We start from the raw sequence: 24,375 nt of genomic DNA, 5'->3' as shown, positions 1-24,375 counted from the left end.
AGCTAACTAGCTAATAGCATCAAACTGATCGGCTAATTCTTCATTTGTTTGTCTGCAGAACTTGAGCTCAAAGGGCCTCAAATTCAACCACTTCAGCTCTCAGCATGTCCCAGGTCAGATGACTTTACTTTTTACTATACTTTACCTACATTTAGACATTTAATTTATATATTAAATATTAAATATATTCTGCTTAATGGTAGTAGTTATTAGCTAACTGTGAGAGTCAAATGTTGCTGTCACTTGATGTCCGTGCCAATTGGGTAGAGTTGGCCACAAATTGTACTAATAAGATTAAGAATAACCTAAGAAATTTGTCAAGTAGTAAAGAGTATTTATACTAATAAGTATTTGGGGAAACTACTACTGAAGACTACTACCGTTAGTAGTTATTAGCTAACTGTGAGAGTCAAATGTGGCTTCCTTGATGTCCGTGGAAATTGGTTAGAGTTGGTAACAAATTGTACTAACAAATTTCGTGGGTTATTCGTAATCTTATTAAGTAGTAAAGAGTATTTATACTAATAAGTACTTTGGGAAACTACTACTGAAGAGTGGTGCAAGAAACACAAATGTTCAAATCATTTCATTTTGTCACCATAAAGCTTTTGTCACTTGTTGACTGTTACTTAAAACTAATATTAAGTTGGAGTAAAGATAGTAAAATGCAACTGAGTACTACACATCTCTGCTTATAGACTTCCTCACAGTGGGAAAAGTCATAGGTGCAGGGCTGGAGAGGCTTCCATTTATTCAGCATAAGTGAATTGACAGTGTTTACCGCACTTTTCACAATGTAAAACCATAACAACAAAGCTAAAATTAAATCAAAACAAGCTAACTGCTGTCATGGTAACCAGATACATTCCATGGTTGCTAATAGTTGCATATATAAGCCCTTACATTCCGATTTTCTGCCATTTTCTCTCTGCACTCGGAGAGAGAAGCTAAGCTAACTAGCTAATAGCATCAAGCTAATCGGCTAATTCTTCGTTTGTTTTTCAGCGGATCTTGAACCCAATGGGCCTCAAGTTCAACCACTTCAGCTCTCAGCATGTCCCAGGTCAGATGACTTTACTTTTTTCTATACTTTACCTACGTTTAGACATTTAATTTATATACTAAATATTAAATATATTCTGTTTAATGCTAGTAGTTATTAGCTAACTGTGAGAGTCAAATGTGGCTTCCTTGATGTCTGTGCAAATTGGTTAGAGTTGGCCACAAATTGTAATAACAAATTTCTTGGGTTATTCTTAATCTTATTAAGTAGTAAAGAGTATTTTTACTAATAGGTATTTGGGGAAACTACTACTGAAGTAGCTGTGCAAGAAACACAAATGTTCAGATCATTTGATATCTCCAACATAAAGCTTGTCACTTGTTGACTGTTACTTCAAACTAAATATTAAGAAAGAGCAAAGATATGGTTGTTCAAAAAATAAAATGTACCTGAGTACTACACATCTCTGCTTATAGACTTCCTCACAGTGGGAAAAGTCATAGGTGCAGGGCTGGAGAGGCTTCTATTTATTCAACATAAGTGAAATCATAATAATTGTGATAGATATGCTCTAGACTCTATGTGGTTTATGGGTCAGGTGTCTCTATTTTTAACCAATTTGATACCTGTTAATGGTAAAGAAGGGAATATATTGTCATTTGTTTAGCTAAAATTAAGAAAAACTTACATATAATGAGCATAAGGCAAAAATACACCAGCAGAAGTCACTGAGATTATATAGTGACCCACACGTGAGGAGAGAATTGACAATGTTTACTGCTCTTTTCACAATGTAAAACCATAACAACAAACCTAAAATTAAATCAAAACAAGCTAACTGCTGTCATGGTAACCAGATACATTCCATGGTTGCTAATAGTTGCATATATAAGCCCTTACATTCCAATTTTCTGCCATTTTCTCCCTGCACTCAGAAACAGAAGCTAAACTAAGCTAACTAGCTAATAGCACCAAGCTAATCCGGTAATTCTTCATTTGTTTGTCAGCAGAACTTGAACTCAACGGGCCTCAAGCTCAACCACTTCAGCTCTCAGCATGTCCCAGGTCAGATGACTTTACTTTTTACTATACTTTACCTACATTTAGACATTTAATTTATATAGAAAAATATTGAATATATTCTGTTTAATGCTAGTAGTTATTAGCTAACTGTGAGAGTCAAATGTTGTTCCCTTGATGTCTGTGCAAATTGGTTAGAGTTGGCCACAAAATGTATTAACACATTTCTTGGGTTATTCTTAATCTTATTAAGTAGTAAAGAGTATTTATACTAATAAGTATTTGGGGAAACTACTACTGAAGAGCGGTGCAAGAAACACAAATGTTCAGACCATTTGATATCGTCAACATAAAGCTTTTGTCACTTGTTGACTGTTACTTCAAACTAAATATTAAGTTGGAGTAAAGATACGGTTGTTCAAAAAGTAAACTACACATACTACAAAAAGTAAACTACACATACTACACATCTCTGCTTATAGACTTCCTCACAGTGGGAAAAGTCATAGGTGCAGTTTCTTGAATGAAAATTCAGTGTAAAAAAATTCAAATGTGAGAGATTCAGTTTTGAAAAAATTGTGTTCAGCTCACAATGGCCGACATCCTGTAGGGTTTAGGGTGAAGTCATAATATAATTTTTTACGTGTCTTGACATGTTCTATGTTTGTACCATATTTCATTTGTCTATGATGAAAAAGGTCTCTCATTTCCATAATGTATTTTGATTTTTGAGGTGGCGCTATTGAGTCATGTTGATACGTACATTTTTTTTGAACATCAAAATAATACATTTTTCACCAACCTTGAATTTTGGGTCTAATAAAACTGATTTTTTGTTAACATTCAGGGGGTCAAAACTGACTTCAATCTGACAATAATAATAATGGAAATTTTTTTTCCACCCATTATTTTTCGATCCAATATTTGATCCAATATGGCCGACTTCCTGTACATTTTAGGGCGGGGCCATAATATAATTTTTGTCATGTCCCAACATGTTATATTTTTTTAGAGTTTCAGATTTTTACGTTGATTTTTTTCCGAGTCGGGCTTCCATTGGCCCCATGAAAAGTTTAAGTTGGCGCTACCGAGTCGTCTTTAGTTATTCTTTCTCAGGGTCTTTTGTGACAATTAGAGCTCGTCGATTTTTGCCATATTCCGTGTTTCGGGCCGTTGTCACAGGCTCGGGCCTAATAATAATAATAATAATGATGATTCGAAGTTAAAATGTTAATCTTGTACAACTTTCACTGATCCATTCGAGTCCACATAACCACCCAGGCTAACCAAGTTTAGTTAGCCTGGTTTATTTATTTACCTTTATTTAACCAGGATAAAAAACTCATTGAGATTAAAAATCTCTTTTTCAAGAGTGTCCTGGCCAAGAAGCAAAACACGCACAGGACACAGACATACTCATAATAAACATATACACAGCACACACAGTCACAAGATAAAACAACAGACCTAATTGAAACATTTGCAAATTGAAAGTTTGCTTTCATAGTCAATTAAAGTCTCTTAAATTAGTTCAATGAGATCATATCCTTTAAGTTCAAGTCTCTGCAAATCGTTCCAAGATTGCGCTGCAGAGTGCCTAAAAGTCTTTTTTCCCAGCTCAGTGCGAACTCGGCACAGAGAGCAGGAACAAGTCCTGAGAGCGCAGACTGTGAGCAGTACTACGCTTTACTTCTATGAGCTGCTGAATGTAAGGACCAATCCCAGAATAGATTTATAGATGAAAAGATACCAATATTTTAATCTACGAGTAGTTAACGAGGGCCATCCCACCCAGGCATACAAAACACAGTGGTGGGTCAATGACTTCATGTTTGTTATAAAACGTAACGCACCGTGATAAACAGTATCCAAAGCATGTAAAGCATCTGCAGAGGCTTTCATGTAAATCACATCGACAAAATCAAGAACAGACAAAAATGTTGCCATGACAGGGTTAGCCTGAGTTAGCCTGGTGAGCCGTTACCTTGCGGTTGAGGTGGACGCAGATGTCGGCTCTCATGTCTTTGGGACAAATGGACAAAACCTGAAACACAAACAGATGAAACACACACGTTTAGTTACATCTTTATTATTTTAAACGTTCTTTCATTTTATAGAATAGATTTTTTAATAGATGAATTTTATTTTAGTTCTTTTTAAGTTCTAGCTTGGTTCTGGTTCTAATATAGTTCAAGTTTAATCCTAATTTTTGTCCTGGATAAGCTCTAGTTTAGTCTTATTAGCTCTGTTTTTTCTCGTTTAGTCCTGGTTTAAAGCTACCATTTGTAATTAGATTAGTTGTATTCTCACATTCCACCACTAGAGGCTCGCTACATTACTGCTTATATTATACAAACCAGACTTTTCAGAGCTTTTAAACATGTTAAAGTTGTTTCACCACTGACCCTCTGAAGTTGTATTTGAAGTGATTCATGCATGTCTGAGTAATCTTTAATTGCTTATTTTTTTGCCGGTTAACCCCCATTTTCATCACCACTGGTACACGCCCACTGTGACGTACACACTCCGTTCTTTATTTTCTTAATCGGTGATACTTGTAGGATTCAGCAGCGTCGCGTATTCATTTTGGAACAAATGAAAAAAAATCTGACAGCATGCGGACTGATTTCTTTTAGATGAATATTGTGATTTAAAATGTGCAAAGTATAACATAATAATCTACTGATGTCACAGATTATAACCACAGAGACACAAGCACAATGAGTCTGCTTTAAGTCCAGGTTTATTCCCGTTTTAGAGCTTAGTGCCGCTGGTTATGTTTCTTTTCCAGTTACATTTAAATAGTATGTTTTAATCATGTATTTTATCATTTAGTTTCCACTTATTTCACCGAGTTGGGTCTAAACTGTTTAATTTGTGCCACAGCTCTGTGCACATAGTTCGGCTCATTACCTCCAAATTCACTTCCGATCGTTCCAAAAAATGATAAACTTATAAAGAGGAGCTAATGGAGCACGATTGGAGCATACATCAGGAGAACATTTGGTGTAAACTGTGCGGATGTGAGGAGGGTCTTGGGGGAGAGAGGAGGGGTATTTTAAAGCAGTAAACAGCTCGTTGTGTCAGAAAATGCTAACACAAAGTTAGAGGAATATAAACTAATTGGTCCCAGATCCAACTGTGAGAGGAGGAATTAGAAAAAGCAAACTAAATATAGAAACTACAGAGCAAATGATAAAGGGATAAAAACATGGAGGAAATGAAGATAAACAGAAAAGTGTTTGTCATTACATCAGTGAACACACACAACACAAGAGGAGTGTGTGTCACTGTGTTCACTTAATATGAAGATGATGAAGAAAAAATCATTTTCATCTGAAAAACGCACCAGCCTCAACATTCCTGGTTTAGTCCTGGTTTAGTCCTGGTTTAGTCCTGGTTTAGTCCTGCTTTAGTCCTGCTTTAGTCCTGCTTTAGTCCTGCTTTAGTCCTGCTTTAGTCCTGGTTCAGTCCTGGTTCAGTCCTGGTTCAGTCCTGGTTCAGTCCTGGTTCAGTCCTGGTTCAGTCTTGGTCTAGTCCTGGTTCAGTCCTGGTTCAGTCCTGGTTCAGTCCTGGTGTAGTCCTGGTGTAGTCCTGGTTCAGTCCTGGTGTAGTCCTGGTCTAGTCCTGGTGCAGTCCTGGTTCAGTCCTGGTCTGGTCCTGGTTCAGTCCTGGTCTGGTCCTGGTCTGGTCCTGGTCTAGTCCTGGTCTAGTCCTGGTCTAGTCCTGGTCTAGTCCTGGTCTAGTCCTGGTCTAGTCCTGGTCTAGTCCTGGTCTAGTCCTGGTCTAGTCCTGGTCTAGTCCTGGTCTAGTCCTGGTCTAGTCCTGGTTCAGTACCTTCTCCGTGTCTATCCCCTTGGACATGGACCATGTAGAGACGATGTAGTCCATGACCCTCTCGCTCAGACCTTTGGGGACCTGGTACAGTTTGAGAAAGTCTCGGACGTTGTTGAGCATCTCGTGGTAGCGGTTTGTGTTGGCGTACATCTGCTGGAAGATGGTCGTCACGTTTCCAAAGATGGTGGCGTAGAGAAGAGCTGAGAACAGACACAAAAACAAAATCTCAAATTATGAAATCAAATTCCAAAGTTCTGTGAATTGAAATATTGAGAGGGAAGACTGTGAAACGCTGGCAGTGTTCACATCTGTACAAACACAAAACATCACATCAATACTGGGAATTACAGACTTATTTTGACCTCAAGAGCCGCTCATACAAAATATCTGTACTGGGACAGGACACATGTTGCTCAAATACAAGAAATTGGGGACAGGGCCTATAACCGAGCACCACACCTGGACTAGACCAGGACCATAACAGGACCAAATATCAGGACTAAACCAAAGATCCAAACCAGGACACATGTGATCTTCTATGGGACGGCCACAGATTTTAACCTTATGGGACATTGGTTGAGATTGGTCCCAAAAACTTGCCTTATTAATGGTATTTTGTAAAGAATTAATATGACAACCACTACGACTACTACTGCTACTTTTACAAACATTATATTGTATGAAAAATGTATCAGTATATTCTGGCACTGAAATCAAACATGAAATCTTCTCAGAACAATCTCTGATCTTTCCTCCTTTAATTCTTTCTAAACCCCCTAACGCCTCTCCTCCTCTCTCCTCCTCTCTCCTCCTCCCTCCTCCTCTCTCCTTCTCCCTCATCCTCTCCTCCTCCCTTCCTCTCTGCCCCCATTCTCTCCCACTTCATCTGCCTCCATCTCTCCCTCTAAACGTCCTCTCCTCCTGCACTTTCCTCTCTGCTCTCCATCTCCTCCTCTTCTCCTCTCTTCAGTTCTCTAATTCCCCCCCCCCCCCCCTCTCTTCCTCCTCTCCTCCCCCTCTCATTTTCCGTGGTAATTGGGACCTTTAGCAGTAACAGCCTGCGTCCCCTCCCTCCCCTCTGTGTTATTAGATCTTATTATTTTCACATTAGGTTAAACAAAGAGTCTGTTTATGAAGCAAATACGGTTTAAAAAGAGAAAAAGTGTGACCTGCAAAACTGTGAGGGAAAAAAGAGAGAGCGAAAAAGAGAAAGACTGAATAAACAACACAAAAATATATAACCAATTAAACCAGTACTAAACCAGAACTGAACCAGAACTGAACCAGGACTGAACCAGGACTGAACCAGGACTGAACCAGGACTGAACCAGGACTGAACCAGGACTGAACCGGGACTGAACCAGGACTAAACCAGGACTAAACCAGGACTAAACCATAACTAAGCCAATGGTAAGCTTGTCTAAATCCAGTTCACCTGCCTTCCTGGTTGTTACCCCTGTCCTCTCTCTCTCTTCCTCAGGTAAAGGAGACGTTTTCGGGGACGTGTTCTGGAAGGAGTCGTCGCTAGCTCACGCCTGCGCTAACGTTCGCGCGCTAACGTACTGCGATCTCCATGTCATCCGGAGGGACGCTCTGCTCAAAGTGCTCGAGTTTTACACCGCCTTCGCCAACTCATTTTCACGCAACCTCATCCTCACCTGTAACCTGAGGAAACGGGTAAGAACCAGGACTCAACCAGGTCTAAAGCAGGTCTGAACCAGGTCTAAAGCAGGTCTGAACCAGGTCTGAACCAGGACTGAACCAGGACTAAAGCAGGACTGAACCAGGACCGAACCAGGTCTAAAGCAGGACCGAACCAGGTCTAAAGCAGGACCGAACCTGTTCTGAACCAGGACTGGACCGGGACTGGACCGGGACTGGACCGGGACTGGACCAGGACTAAACCAGGACTAAACCAGGACTAAACCAGGACTAAACCAGGACTATTCTAGGACTGAACCAGGACTAAACCAGAACTGAACAAGGAATATTCCAAGACTGAACCAGGACTAAACCAGGACTGAACCAGCACTGAACCAGGACTAAACCAGAACTGAACGAGGACTGAACGAGGACTAAACCTAGACTAAACCAGAACTAAAGCAGGACTGATCCAGGACTGAACCAGAACTGAAACGGGACTGAACCGGGACTGAACCAGAACTGAAAAAGGACTAAACCAGGACTGAAACAGGACTGAAACAGGACTAAACCAGGACTAAATCAGGACTGAATTAGTTCTAAACCTGAACTAAACCCGGACTAAACCAGGACAAAACCTGGACTGAACCAAGACTATTCCAGGACTTAACCAGGACTAAACCAGAACTAAACCAGGAATGAACCAGGACTGAACCAGGACAAAACCAAGACTCGACCAGAACTAAAGCAGGACTGAACCAGGACAGAACCGGGACTAAACCGGGACTAAACCGGGACTAAACCGGGACTAAACCGGGACTAAACCGGGACTAAACCTGAACTAAACCTGAACTGAACCGGGACTGAACAAGGACTGAACCGGGATTAAACCAGTACTATTTTAGGACTGAACCAGAACTGAACCAGAACTATTCCTGGACTGAACCAGGACTGAACCAGGACTGAACCAGGATTAAACCGGGACTGAACCGGGACTAAACCAGGATTGAACCGGGACTAAACCAGGATTGAACCGGGACTAAACCAGGATTGAACCAGGACTAAACCAGGTTTGAACCAGGACTAAACCTGAACTAAATGGGGACTAAATGGGGACTAAACGGGGACGGAACAGGGACTGGACCAGGACTAAACTAGGACTTAACCAGGACTGAACCGGGACTAAACCAGGATTGAACCAGGACTAAACCACGTTTGAACCAGGACTAAACCTGAACTAAATGGGGACTAAATGGGGACTAAACGGGGACGGAACCGGGACTAAACTAGGACTGAACAGGGACTGGACCAGGACTGACGCAGGACTGAACCAGGACTAAACTAGGACTGAACCGGGACTGAACCGGGACTGAACCGGGACTGAACCGGGACTGAACCGGGACTGAACCGGGACTGAACCGGGACTAAGGCAGGACTGAACCAGGACTGAAATAGGACTAAACCAGGACTAAATCAGAACTGAACCAGGACTAAAGCTGAACTAAACAGGGACTGGACCAGGACTGGACCAGGACTGGACCAGGACTGGACCAGGAATAAACCAGGACTAAACCAGGAAAAATCAGGACTAAACCGGGACTAAACCGGGACTAAACCGGGACTAAACCGGGACTAAACCGGGACTAAATCTGAACTAAACAGGGACGTAACCGGGACTGAACCAGAACTAAACCAGAACTTAACCAAAACTAAACCAGGACTGAACCAGAACTAAACCAAATCTAAACCAAAACTAAACCAGGACTATTCCAGAACTATTCCAGAACTATTCTAGGACTGAACCAGGACTGAACCAGGACTGAACCAGGACTGAAGCAGGACTGAACCAGGACTTAACCGGGACTGAACCGGGACTAAACTAGGACTGAACAGAGACTGGACCAGGACTGACGCAGGACTGAACCAGTACTAAACTAGGACTGAACCAGGACTGAACCAGAACTAAGGCAGGACTGAACCAGGACTGAAATAGGACTAAACCAGGACTAAATCAGAACTGAACCAGGACTAAACCTGAACTAAACAGGGAAGAAACCGAGATTAAACCGAGACTGACCCGGGACTAAACAGACACTAAACCGGGACTGAACCGGCACTAGACCAGGACTAAACCAGGACTAAACCAGGACTAAGCCAGGACTGAACCACGACTAAGCCAGGACTGAACCAGGACTGAACCAGGTCTGACCAGGACTAAACCAGGACTAAACCAGGACTAAACCGGAACTAAACCAGGACAGAAACAGGACTAAATCAGAACTGAACTAGGACTAAACCTGGATTGAACCAGGACTAAACCAGGACTAAACCGCGACTGAACCAGGACTAAACCAGGACAAAATCAGGACTGAACCGGGACTGAACCGGGACTGAACCAGGACTAAACCGGGACAGAACAGTGACTGAACCGGGACTGAACCGTGACTGAACCGGGACTGAACCGGGACTGAACCGGGACTGAACCAGGACTGAACCAGGACTAAATCAGGACTGAACTAGTTCTAAACCTGAACTGAACCAAGGCTAATCCAGGCCTGAACCAGGACTGAACCAGTACTATTCTAGGACTGAACCAGGACTGAACCAGGACTATTCCTGGACTGAACCAGGACTATTCCTGGACTGAACCAGGACTGAACCAGGACTATTCCTGGACTGAACCAGGACTAAAGCAGGACTGAACCAGAACTGAACCAGGACTAAAACAGGACTGAACCAGAACTGAACCAGGACTGAACCAGAACTAAACCAAATCTAAACCAAAACTAAACCAGGACTAAACCAGAACTATTCCAGAACTATTCTAGGACTGAACCAGGACTGAACCAGGACTGAACCAGGACTGAAGCAGGACTGAACCAGGACTTAACCGGGACTGAACCGGGACTAAACTGGGACTGAACAGAGACTGGACCAGGACTGACGCAGGACTGAACCAGTACTAAACTAGGACTGAACCAGGACTGAACCAGAACTAAGGCAGGACTGAACCAGGACTGAAATAGGACTAAACCAGGACTAAATCAGAACTGAACCAGGACTAAACCTGAACTAAACAGGGAAGAAACCGAGATTAAACCGAGACTGACCCGGGACTAAACAGACACTAAACCGGGACTGAACCGGCACTAGACCAGGACTAAACCAGGACTAAACCAGGACTAAGCCAGGACTGAACCACGACTAAGCCAGGACTGAACCAGGACTGAACCAGGTCTGACCAGGACTAAACCAGGACTAAACCAGGACTAAACCGGAACTAAACCAGGACAGAAACAGGACTAAATCAGAACTGAACTAGGACTAAACCTGGATTGAACCTGGATTGAACCAGGACTAAACCAGGACTAAACCGCGACTGAACCAGGACTAAACCAGGACAAAATCAGGACAGAACCAGGACTGAACCAGGACTGAACCGGGACTGAACCGGGACTGAACCGGGACTGAACCGGGACTGAACCGGGACTGAACCGGGACTGAACCGGGACTAAACCGGGACTAAACCGGGACTAAACCGGGACAGACCAGTGACTGAACCGGGACAGAACAGTGACTGAACCGGGACTGAACCGGGACTGAACCGGGACTAAACCAGAACTGAACCAGGACTAAACCAGGACTGAATCAGGACTCACCCAGGACTAAATCTGAACTAAACGGGGTCGAAACTGGGACAAAACCTGGACTGAACCGGAACTGAACCGGGACTAATCCGGGACTGAACCAGGACTGAACCAGCACTGAACCAGGACTAAACTAGGACTGAACCAGAACTAAATCAGACCTGAACCAGGACTAAAGCAGGACTGAACCTGAACTGAACCTGAACTGAACCAGGACTGAACCAGGACTGAACCAGGACTGAACCAGGACTGAACCATGACTGAACCAGGACTGAACCAGGACTGAACAAGGACTGAACAAGGACTGAACAAGGGTGAACCAAGACTCATTCAGGATTGAACCAGAACTGAACCAGGACTAAATCAGGACTGAACTAGTTCTAAACCCGGACTAAACCAGGACAAAACCTGGACTGAACCAAGGCTAATCCAGGCCTGAACAAGGACTAAACCAGGACTAAACCAGGACTGAACCAGGACTGAACCAGGACTCGACCAGGACTCGACCAGGACTCGACCAGGACTCGACCAGGACTCGACCAGGACTCGACCAGGACTCGACCAGGACTCGACCAGGACTCGACCAGGACTGAACCAGGACTGAACGAGAACTAAACCACGACTAAAGTAGAACTAAACCCAGACTAAACCCAGACTAAACCAGGACTAAACCAGGACTAAACCAGAACTAAATGAGAACTGAACCAGGACTTAACCAGAACTTAACTAGGACTAAACCAGAACTTAACTAGGACTAAACCAGGACTGAACCAGGGCTATTCGAGGACTGAACAAGGACTGAACCAGGACTAAACCAAGACTAAACCAGAACTAAAGCAGGACTGAACCAGAACCAAACCTAGACTGAACCAGGACTGAACCAGGACTGAACCAGGACTGAACCAGAACTGAACCAGGACTGAACCAGGACTGAACCAGGACTGAACCAGGACTGAACCAGGACTGAACCAGGACTGAACCAGGACTAAACCGCGACTGGACCAGGACTGAACTGGGACTGAACCGGGTCCAAACCAGGACTAAACCAGGAGTGAACCAGGACTAAACCAGGACTAAAGCAGGACTGAACAAGGGTGAAACAAGACTCAACCAGGATTGAACCAGAACTGAACCAGGACTAAATCAGGACTGAACTAGTTCTGAACCCGGACTAAACCAGGACAAAACCTGGACTGAACCAAGGCTAATCCAGGCCTGAACCAGGCCTGAACAAGGACTAAACCAGGACTTAACCAGGACTCGACCAGGACTGAACCAGGACTGAACGAGAACTAAACCACGACTAAAGCAGAACTAAACCAGGACTAAACCAGGACTAAACCAGGACTAAACCAGGACTGAACCAGAACTAAATGAGAACTGAACCAGGACTTAACCAGAACTTAACTAGGACTAAACCAGAACTTAACTAGGACTAAACCAGGACTGAACCAGGGCAATTCGAGGACTGAACAAGGACTAAACCAGAACTAAAGCAGGACTGAACCAGAACCAAACCTAGACTGAACCTAGACTGAACCAGGACTGAACCAGGACTGAACCAGGACTGAACCAGGACTGAACCAGGACTGAACCAAGACTCAACCAGGACTGAAAGAGGACTAAACTAGTACTAAACCAGGACTGAACCAGGACTGAACCAGGACTGAACCAGGACTGAACCAGGACTGAACCAGGACTAAACCAGGACTAAACCAGAACTAGACCAGAACTAGACCAGAACTAGACCAGAACTAGACCAGAACTAGACAAGGACTAAACCACAACTAAAGCAGGACCAAACCCGGACTGAACCCGGACTGAACCCGGACTGAACCCGGACTGAACCCGGACTGAACCCGGACTGAACCCGGACTGAACCAGGACTGAACCAGGACTGAACCAGGACCGAACCAGGACCAAACCAGGACTAAATCAGAACTGAACCAGGACAAAAACTGAACTAAACAGGGAAGAAACCGGGACTAAACCGGGACTTAACTGGGACTAAACCAGAACTAGACCATGACTAAACCACAACTAAACGAGGACTAAACGAGGACTAAACGAGGACTAAACGAGGACTAAACGAGGCCTGAACCAGGACTGAACCAAGACTAAACCAGGACTATACCAGGACTGTACCAGGAGTAAACCAGGACTGAACCGGGACTAAACCGGGAGTAAACCAGAACTAAATCGGGACTAAACCCGGACTAAACCAGGACTAAACCACCACTGAACCAGGACTATTACAGGATTGAACCGGGACTAAACCATAACTGAACCAGGACTGAACCAGAACTAAACCAAGATTAAACCAGAAGTACACCAGGACTGAACCAGGACTGAACCAGGACTGAACCAGGACTGAACCAGGACTGAACCAGGACTAAACCAGGACTAAACCAGGACTAAACCAGGACTAAACCAGGAGTAAAACAGGACTGAACCAGGACAGAAACAGGACTAAATCAGAACTGAACCAGGACTAAACCTGAATTTAACAGCGACTGAACCGGGACTGAACCAGGACTCAACCAGACCTGAACCAGGACTGAACCAGAACTAAACCAAAACTAAACCAGAACTACGGCAGGACTGAACAAGGATTGAACCAGAACTGAACCAGGACTGAACCAGGACTAAACCTGGGCTGAACCAGAACTGAACAAGGACTGAACCAAGACTCAACCAGACCTCAACCAAGACTGAACCATGACTAAACCAAGACTAAACCAGAACTACAACAGGACTGAACCAGGACTATACCAGGACTATACCAGGACTGAACCAGGACTGAAATAGGACTAAATCAGAACTGAACCAGGACTAGAACTGAACTAAACCGGGACTTCACTGGGACTAAACCAGAACTAGACCAGGACTAAACCAGAAGTAAACCACAACTAAACCAGAACTGAACCCGGACTGATCCCGGACTGAACCAGGACTGAACCAGACCTACACCAGGACTGAACCAGGACTGAAACAGGACTGAAACAGGACTAAACCAAGACTAAATCAGGACTGAAACAGGTGTAAACCTGAACTAAACCGGAACTAAACCGGGACTGAACCGGGACTGAACCAGGACTGAACCGGAACTAAACCAGAACTATGCCAGGACTAAACCAGAACTAAAACCGGACTGAACCAGGACTGACCCAGGACTAAACCCGGACTAAACCACGACTAAACCACGACTAAACCAGCACTCAACCAGGACTCAACCAGGACTGAACCCAGACTAAACCAGAAGAACAAAAGGACTGAACTAGGACTGAACTAGGACTGAACTAGGACTGAACTAGGACTGAACTAGGACTGAACTAGGACTGAACTAGGACTGAACCAGGATTGAACCAGAACTAAAGCAGGACTGAACCAGAACTAAAGCAGCACTCAACCAGGACTATTCCAAGACTGAACCAGGACTAAACCAGAACTAAACCAGGCCTACACCAGGACTGAACCACGACTGAAACAGGACTAAGCTAGTACTAAATCAGCACTGACCCAGGTCTAAACCTGAACTAAACCGGGACTGAACTGGGACTAAACCAGAACTAAAGCAGGAGTAAACCAGAATTAAAACCGGACTGAAGCAGGACTGAACCAGGACTAAACCAAGACTGAACCAGAACTAAACCAGAACTAAACCAGAACTAGACCAGGACTAAACCAGAACTAAACTAGGACTGAACCAGGACTGAACCAGGACTGAACCAGGACTGAACCAGGACTGAACCAGGACTAAAGCAGAACTAAAGCAGGACTGAACAAGGATTGAACCAAGACTCAACCAGGACTGAACCAGGACTGAACCTGGACTAAACCAGGACTGAACCTGGACTAAACCAGGACTGAACCAGGACTAAATCAGGACTGAACCGGGACTAAACCAGGACTGAACCGGGACTAAACCAGGACTATATCAGGACTGAACCAGGACTGAACCAGGACTGAACCAGGACTAAACCAGGACTAAACCAGAACTAAACCAGGACTGAAATAGGACTAAATCAGAACTGAACCAGGACTAGAACTGAACTAAACCGGGACTTCACTGGGACTAAACCAGAACTAGACCAGGACTAAACCAGAAGTAAACCACAACTAAACCAGAACTGAACCCGGACTGATCCCGGACTGAACCAGGACTGAACCAGGACTGAAACAGGACTAAACCAAGACTAAATCAGGACTGAAACAGGTGTAAACCTGAACTAAACCGGAACTAAACCGGAACTAAACCGGGACTGAACCGGGACTGAACCAGGACTGAACCGGAACTAAACCAGAACTATGCCAGGACTAAACCAGAACTAAAACCGGACTGAACCAGGACTGACCCAGGACTAAACCCGGACTAAACCACGACTAAACCAGGACTGAACAAGGATTGAACCAAGACTCAACCAGGACTGAACCTGGACTAAACCAGGACTGAACCAGGACTAAATCAGGACTGAACCGGGACTAAACCAGGACTGAACCGGGACTAAACCAGGACTATATCAGGACTGAACCAGGACTGAACCAGGACTGAACCAGGACTAAACCAGGACTAAACCAGAACTAAACCAGGAATAATCCAGGACTAAACCAGTACTAATCCAGGACTAATCCAGGACTGAACCAGGACTGAACCAGGACTAAATCAGGACTATATCAGGACTGAACCTGGACTGAACCTGGACTAAACCTGGACTAAACCTGGACTAAAACAGGACTAATCCAGGACTAAACCAGGACTGAACCAGAACTAAACCGGGACTAATCCAGGACTACACCGGGACTAAACAAGAACTAAACCAGGACTAAAGCAGGACTGAACCAGGACTCAACCAGGACTGACCCAGGACTAAACCAGGACTGAACCAGGACTGAACCAGGACTAAATCACAACTAAACCAGGACTAAACCGAGACTAAACCCGGATTAAACCCGGACTAAACCAGGACTGACCCAGGACTGACCCAGGACTGACCCAGGACTGACCCAGGACTAAACCAGAACTAAAGCAAGACTGAACCAGGACTGAACCAGGACTGAACCAGGACTGAACCAGAACTAAACTAGGACTGAACCAGGACTGAACCAGGACTGAACCAGGACTGAACCAGGACTGAACCAGGACTGAACCAGGACTAAATGAGAACTGAACCAGGACTAAACCAAGACTAAACCAAGACTAAACCAGAACTAAAGCAGGACTGAACCAGAACCAAACCTGGAATGAACCTGGACTGAACCAGGACTGAACCAGGACTAAACCACGACTGGACCAGGACTGAACCGGGAGTTAACCAGGACTATTCCAGGATTGAACCAGGACAAAACCAGAACTAAACCCGGACTACACCAGGACTACACCAGGACTACACCAGGACTACACCAGGACTACACCAGGACTGAACCAGGACTGAACCAGGACTGAACCAGGACTGAACCAGGACTGAACCAGGACTAAACCAGAATTGAACCAGGACTGAACTAGGACTAAACCAAGACTAAACCAGAAGTACAACAGGACTGAACCAGGACTGAACCAATTCTGAACCAGGACTGAACCAGGACTGAACCAGGACTTAACCAGGACTCAACCAAGACTCAACCAGGACTCAACCAGGACTGAACCAGGACTGAACCAGAACTAAAGCAGGACTGAACCAGGACTAAATCAGAACTAAAGCAGGACTGAACCAGGACTAAATCAGAACTAAACCCGAACTAAACCCGAACTAAACCCGAACTAAACCAGGACTGACCCAGGACTGACCCAGGACTGACCCAGGACTGAACCAGGACTGAACAAGGACTGAACCAGGCCTACACCAGGACTGAACCAGGTGTAAACTGGGACGAAACCAGGACTCAACCGGGACTCAACCGGGACTCAACCAGGACTCAACCAGGACTCAACCAGGACTGAAACAGGACTAAACCAGGACTGAACCAGGACTGAACCAAGACTCAACTAGAACTGAACCAGGACTAAACCTGAAGTAAACAGGGACGAAACCAGAACTAAAGCGGAACTATGCCAGTACTAAACCAGAACTAAAACCGGACTGAATCAGGACTGTACTAGGACTGTACTAGGACTAAACCTGGACTAAACCAGGAGTGACCCAGGACTAAACCCGGACTAAACCAACACTCAACCAGCACTCAACTAGGATTGAACCAGGACTGAACCAAGACTAAACCAGAAGTACAACAGGACTGAACCAGGACTGAACCAAGACTCAACTAGGACTGAACCAGGACTGAACCAGAACTAAAGCAGGACTGAACCAGGACTAAACCAGCACTCAACAAGGACTATTCCAGGACTGAACCAGGACTGAACCAGGACTAAACCTGAACTAAACAGGGACGAAACCGGGACTGAACTGGGACTAAACCAGAACTAAAGCAGGAGTAAACCAGAAATAAACCAGGACTGAACCAAGATTAAACCAGAACTAAAGCAGGACTGAACAAGGATTGAACCGAGACACAACCAGGACTGAATGAGGACCGAACCAGGACCGAACCAGGACTAAACTAGGACTAAAGCAGAACTAAACCGGGACTGAACCGGGACTAAACCGGACCTAAACTGGGACTAAACCAGGACTGAACCAGGACTGAACCACGACTGAACCAGGACTGAACCACGAATAAACCACGACTGAACCAGGAATAAACCACGACTGAATCAGGACTGAACCAGGTGTAAACCTGAACTAAACCGGGACAAAAGCGGGACTCAACCAGCACTCAACCAGAACTGAACCAGGACTGAACCAGAACTGAACCAGGCTTACACCAGGACTGAACCAGGACTGAACCAGGACTAAACCAGAACTGAAGCAGAACTAAAGCAGGACTGAACCAGGACTGAACCAGGACTGAACCAGGACTGAACCAAGTCTAAACCTGAACTAAACAGGGACGAAACCGGGACTTAACCGGGACTAAACCAGAACTAAAGCAGGAGTAAACCAGAAATAAACGAGGACTGAACCAGGACTGAACCAGGACTAAACCAGAACTAAAGCAGGACTGAACAAGGATTGAACCGAGACACAACCAGGACTGAACGAGGACCGAACCAGGACCGAACCAGGACCGAACCAGGACTGAACCAGGACTGAACCAGGACTGAAACAGGACTGAACCGGGACTAAACTAGGACTAAACTAGGACTGAACCAGAACTAAACAGGGAAGAAACCGGGATTAAACCAGGACTGAACCGGCACTTCACTGGGACTAAACCAGGACGGAACCAGGACTGAACCAGGACTGAACCAGGACTAAATCAGGATTGAACCAGGACTAAAGTAGAACTAAACGGGGACTAAACCGGACCTAAACTGGGACTAAACCAGACCTAAACTGGGACTAAACCAGGACTAAACCTGGACTGAACCAGGACTAAACCAGAACTAAAGCAGGACTGAACCGGGACTTAACCAGGACTAAACCAGAAATAAAACAGGACTGAACCAGGACTGAACCAGGACTGAACCAGGACTGAACCTGGACTAAACCTGGACTAAACCTGGACTAAACCTGGACTAAACCTGGACCTAAACCTGGACTGAACCAGGACTGAACCAGGACTGAACCAGGACTGAACCAGGACTGAACCAGGACTAAACCAGGACAAAACCCTGACTGAACTAGGACTGAACCAGGACTAAACAAGGACTGAACAAGGACTTAACCAGGACTAAACCATGACTCAAACAGGACAAAAACCAGGACTAAACCAGGACTGAACCGGGACTAAACCAGAACTAAACTGGGACTGAACCGAAACTAAAGCCGGACCGAACCGGGACCGAACCGGGACCGAACCGGGACTGAACCGGGACTGTTACTGTCATGATCCTGGTCTGTTCTGTCGTATTTTGTGTATTTTTGTTCTATGGCCACGTGTCTGAGTGTGGAGCTGGGGCGTGGAGCTGGGCTCCTCCCGTGCACACCTGGGGCAAATCTCTAATCAGCCGCACCTGAGGAGAATAAGAGGAGCCATGACCTGACACTCAGCGCCAGATCGTCCGTGTACCTCAGTGGTATTCACGCTTGGCTCAACTCTTGTTTTTGATTCTGCTAAAATTGGACACTTGGACACACTCCACTAGATCCTGCTCCTCTTCCCTGGACCCGTTCCGCTCTCCTGCCTCAGACCCAGCTCTGCTGGTGCAGTCCGCCCTGTCTCAGACTCCGTTTCCAACGCCCTGCTCCTGGACCATGACCCACACCCTGCTCCCATTTCACCACTTGTTCCACGTTTGATTGTTCTTCACTTTGTAAATAAACACTGTAAACCTTCCCCCGACTTCTGTATCTTTGGTCCCCTCTTGTGCCGAGCGTTAGGACAGTTACAGACCTTAAGTTATGTTAGTTATTTGTTTGTCCATTATGTTTTGCGTGCGTGTCCCTGAATCTTCTATTTTCTCCATAATCCTGGCTGTGTGAGGCCTTGGCGGTGAGGACAGTGTCACAGCCTGACCCATCCTGGGGCCCACCTTCAGCCCCCTCCCACCATTTAAGGAGATTCAGGACACCTGTTTGGGGCTGCTGGCCTGTGTGTGACCAGTCTGGCATTTTGTATGTGTAGTGTGTCATTACAGTGGAAGTGACTCTGTCTTGAGACACTTTGCCATCAGTACTGACTCTGTGTTTGTTTGTCAAGATTTATGTTACTGTGAAATTTGTGTTTTAGTTAAAGTTACCTTTTTGTTTAAACCTTGCAAGATATCGTATATTTCAATATTTTTCTTCTGTTTAGTTTACTCTTAACATCCCTGTTATTTAAATTACTTCTTAATTTACCATTTTCCATCTTTGTTCCTTTTTGTTACTTTCCCTGTCCTGACACGAGCTGGATCTGAACCAGGACTGAACTAGGGCAAAACCAGGACTAGTCCGTGGCTAAAGAAGAACTAAACCAGGACTGAAGGTGAATCTCTTGTTACTGTGCATATGACTACTTAAAATGTCCTATTCTAATGCACTGTCTTCCAAATGACTTCACATTGTGTAATCACTAAACACGTCCAAACACTCAGTATCAGTATGTGTACACACATCTGTCATACTCTGTTCACACTGTGTTTGTACCAGCTGAGAGTCTGTGCCCACATCCATTTTACCTCTGTGTCTAATAATGAGGCTCTAATTTTCTTTTGTCATTTCATTGTTTTGGAGTTAAAATCAATGTTATTATCTCTCTCTGTAGATACCAGAGGGAATTATCGTTAATTTGACGCTCTGATTTGGTCTCAGACTCAGTTTCAAACACAGATACATGGATTTTACATTCACCAAGTCCCCAGGGTTCAGCTGTAAAGCAAAGGAAAAACAAGGACTAAAACGGGACTAAAGTAGGACTAAAGCGGGACTAAAACAGGACTAAAACAGGACTAAAGCAGGACTAAAGCAGGACTAAAGCAGGACTAAAGCAGGACTAAAGCAGGACTAAAGCAGGACTAAAGCAGGACTAAAGCAGGACTAAAGCAGGACTAAAGCAGGACTAAAGCAGGACTAAACCAGGGACTAAACCAGGGACTAAACCAGGGACTAAACCAGGGACTAAACCAGGGACTAAACCAGGGACTAAACCAGGGACTAAACTAGATGATTGAACTAGATCTAAGCAGTCTGTTGAGCAGACATCCCCAGACACAGGTGCTCTGAGGTCATTGGCTCAAAAGACAAAACACTGAAATGTTAAAAGGTCAAAGATCAACATGAGAATCAATAGAACTGAGCAGAGAGCTCCTGATTAAGTCCTGGTCTAGACCACGTGTCCAATGCTTTAAATTAGTCCTGGTTTAGTCCTGGTTTAATCCTTGTTTAGTCCTGGTTTAATCCTGGTTTAGTCCTGGTTTAGTCCTGGTTTAGTCCCGGTTTAGTCCTGCTTTACTCTCAATTTGGACCAAATCTAATCCTGCTTTGGACCTGGTTTAGTTCTCTTTTACTTCTATCTCCACATTAAAACCCACAGTTGTGAGCTGAATGTTTGAATAAAACATATTTAAACACATTTAAGCTTGTGGAAGATTAAATTGGATTCAACATGCTGCAGGATTAGAACGGCAGCAGAGAATCAAGATCAGGGCTTACAGGGAAAAATTACAAGTGTTGCCATAGCAATTAACAATTTAAAACAAAATATATCTTTGGAATAGTGACAAGTCTGCGTAAAATGTTACTTATAGCACGAAGGCATGAATAGGAGGAGGGAAGGACGGGTACGGAAGGAAGGGAGGGCATCTGACACACATGGATATAGGAGCAAAGTCAAATCAAAGCATGTAAACATATAGTATTTGTCAGTCCTGAAATAGTGCCTTACCTTCATAACCTTAACCACATAAAGTGATCGAACATGGGATATTGGGGTCAAGTTGGTCTTAAATCTTTAAAGCGCTGTAGTTTACTCGCTCTCTGACCTCTGACCTCTTCTCTTCTCTGCCCGTCATCAAAAGGGTCCATTGCTTTGCTTGTTCAATTACAGCTCAGAGAGAAGACTTGGTTGGGATCAAATCTGATTTATGAGAGAGAAACGTTAACTCAGCGACAAACAGAGTCAATGAAAAACAACTGAACCAGAAATGTTTGTAAAATCCAGACTGTAGCGAAGCCCCCGAATGAAGCCTGACACTTTACTGGTGACTTTTAGATTCAATGGCAACTGCGGAACATTGCACACTGACAGATACTAGCCATCTGCGAGTCTCAAAGTCCAAAATACAGCTGTCTGTTCATCACAAAGAGTAGTATCCAGTACAATGAGCATTTTACAAAAAAAATAATCTAATCTGAGCAGACATGTGCACACGAATCCTCCAGCGAAGTACTCCTGACCAGGATCCTGGCTCAGACCTGGTCCAGTGCTCCTGACAGGTTTAACCCAAAGACACTGAAGGATGCGGCAGACGCAAAGAGACTTGATTAGGTATTGGTGCAGTCTTGGTTTAGTCCTAATGTAGACTTGGTTTGGTGCTGTTCCAGTGCTGATTTAGTTCTAATTCAGTCCAAGTTTAGTGCAGATTTAGCCCAAATTTAGTCATGGTTTAGTCCTGCTTTAGTTCTGGCTTAGTATTAGTATAGTCCTGGGTTAGTCCTAGTTCACCTCTTCTTGTCCATTAGGTTTAGTCCAGATTTAGTATTGATTTGAATCATATTTAGACCAGATTTAGTCCAGGTTTAGTTCTGATTTATTCCAGATTTTGTTCAAGTTTAGTCCAGATTTAGTCCCAGTTTAGTCCAGATTTAGTACTGATTTGGACTAGGTTTAGACCAGATTTAGTCCAGATTTTGTTTGGACTAAATCAGAAGTAAACCTGGACTAAATCAAGATTTAGTCCTGTTTTAGTCCAGGTTTAATTCTGATTTATTCCTGATTTAGTCCAGGTTTAGTCCTGTTTTATTCCTGATTTAGTCCAGGTTTAGTCCAGGTTTAGTCCCAGTATAGTCCTTATTTTGATGGAGTGTGCGCTCAGCCTAACAGTCTCATATCTGTGCACATCTTCTTGTTTACAGTGAGTGGAGGTGATTGTGGAGGTGATTGTGGAGGCGGCTGGTCCTCCCTGACTTCGTTACACGCCGTAGCCCAGAACGAGATCCTCTGGTCTTGCACAGGGGACCGGAGCACCCCCCTGGAGGTCTTATTACTCTGGAGCTGTGGTCCAGAGAGCAGGATTATTTACACCTGACTGAGGCCCTTTAGTGAAGAGATACACTCAAAACATACAGTCAAAACATGTGGGCAAAACATGTTCTGAACACTGACTGTACACATGGAAAGAAAGAACACAAAGACTGACATCTGAACTGAATAACACAATCACATGTCAGAACATGTTTGTTCAGATCTAAACTGCAGGATTAGCAGTGTTTTTATGCACAATAAGACAGGAGATTTAGTTGTTTATGGAGGAAATGATGGTGTTTAAAAAATTACAGCCTTTGAGATCTGCCGGCTGGGTCAGTTCAAATTGTGATTTTGATTAAATTTTTATGAAGAATTGAAAAAAAAAAACAACATGTAATATATACCTCATTGATTAACATGTTTTCCAATATATTTTGGTTCTGTTGAAGACTGGTCAAAAACTGGACTGAATCTGAGTTAAACCAGGACTATAAGAGGACTAAACCAGGGCTTAAGTATATTAGGACTAAATCAAGACAAAAACACAACTCATCCAGTTCTGAACCAGAATCAGAGGACTAAACCAGGACTGCACAACAACTCCTGGTTCAGATTCAAAGTCAGACTAAAGGTCGGAGTGTGAGACCTGATCCTAGACCTGAACCAGATCTGCCCCAAGGACCAACCAAAGGACCCGCTGTAGACCGGTTATAGACCTGCTGTAGTCCCGAGACAACAGACCTCTGCAGCAGGTTATGTAACGAATGACAAAACCTTGAATTTATATCCGTGTGGTGCCCTCCCTTATCACAGAGTAGACGTGGTGTTAAATAAATACAGCGGGAGAATGGACCTTGTCACTGATAGAAATGATCAGAGACACGTTTGTGGATTTGACTTTTGGAGATTTCCGGAGAAACTACCAGAGAATGAGTCAGAACACTGCTGTAACAGAGAGCATTGTGGGAGTTTGAAAACTTCAGCTCTGTCTAATCGCTGACACGGTGTGGTCTAATTACTGAAGCAGGTGAAACGTTTGTGACAGAGATCACACGGAAGTCAAACTGTAATGATCTCTCCCTCGTTAAAAAGAACAGGTAAAAGAAGGAAGAGATGGAGTGGAGGAGAGAAAGAGAGAGGAAGACGAGGGGGTAGAGTTAGAGAAAGAGAGAAAAGAGGTAGCAAGAGAGGGGAGAAAGGGAAGAGAAGAGAAAAAAGGAAAGGGAAACAGAAGAAAGGACAGAGAGGAGTGAGGTGGAGGAAGTAGGGAGGGAGAGAGAAGAGGAATAGAAATTAAAGGGAGGGAGGGAGGGAGGGAAGAGGGGAAAAGAGGAGAGAGGTGAGAGAGAATGACACAGATGGAGGAGAAAAGGAGGAGGAGACCGAGAGAGAAAATGAGAGAGAGAAAGATGGCATAGAGGGACAAAAGAAAAGTTAAAGAGGGGTGAAGGGAGGGGAAGGAGGGAGGGAAAAAGAAAGGAGAGACAGAGCTTCTTAGTCCTTGTTTTTCGTGGTTTAACCCTGGTTTAATCCTGGTTTAATCTTGGTTTAGTCCTGGTTTAG

The 24,375-nt window shown here is 44.4% G+C and overlaps 1 protein-coding gene across 1 annotated transcript in view; it reads right to left on the bottom strand.

Moving 5' to 3' along the window:
- The window catches only part of kcnh5b (potassium voltage-gated channel, subfamily H (eag-related), member 5b), an 84,029-nt gene that overhangs the window by 22,464 nt on the left and 37,190 nt on the right, over positions 1-24,375 (bottom strand). Inside the window, exons 9-10 of the mRNA XM_033987799.1 lie at positions 5,861-6,060; positions 4,008-4,067 (exon numbers count right to left, since the gene is read on the bottom strand). Of these exons, the coding sequence (XP_033843690.1) occupies positions 4,008-4,067; positions 5,861-6,060 (260 nt within the window). The remainder of the gene's footprint in view (positions 1-4,007; positions 4,068-5,860; positions 6,061-24,375) is intronic.

This window comes from Periophthalmus magnuspinnatus, chromosome 22, assembly GCF_009829125.3.
Source record: "Periophthalmus magnuspinnatus isolate fPerMag1 chromosome 22, fPerMag1.2.pri, whole genome shotgun sequence".
Lineage (NCBI taxonomy): Eukaryota > Metazoa > Chordata > Actinopteri > Gobiiformes > Gobiidae > Periophthalmus > Periophthalmus magnuspinnatus.
The sequence above is the reverse complement of the archived record's forward strand: the minus strand, read 5'-3'. Positions and strand labels throughout refer to the sequence as shown.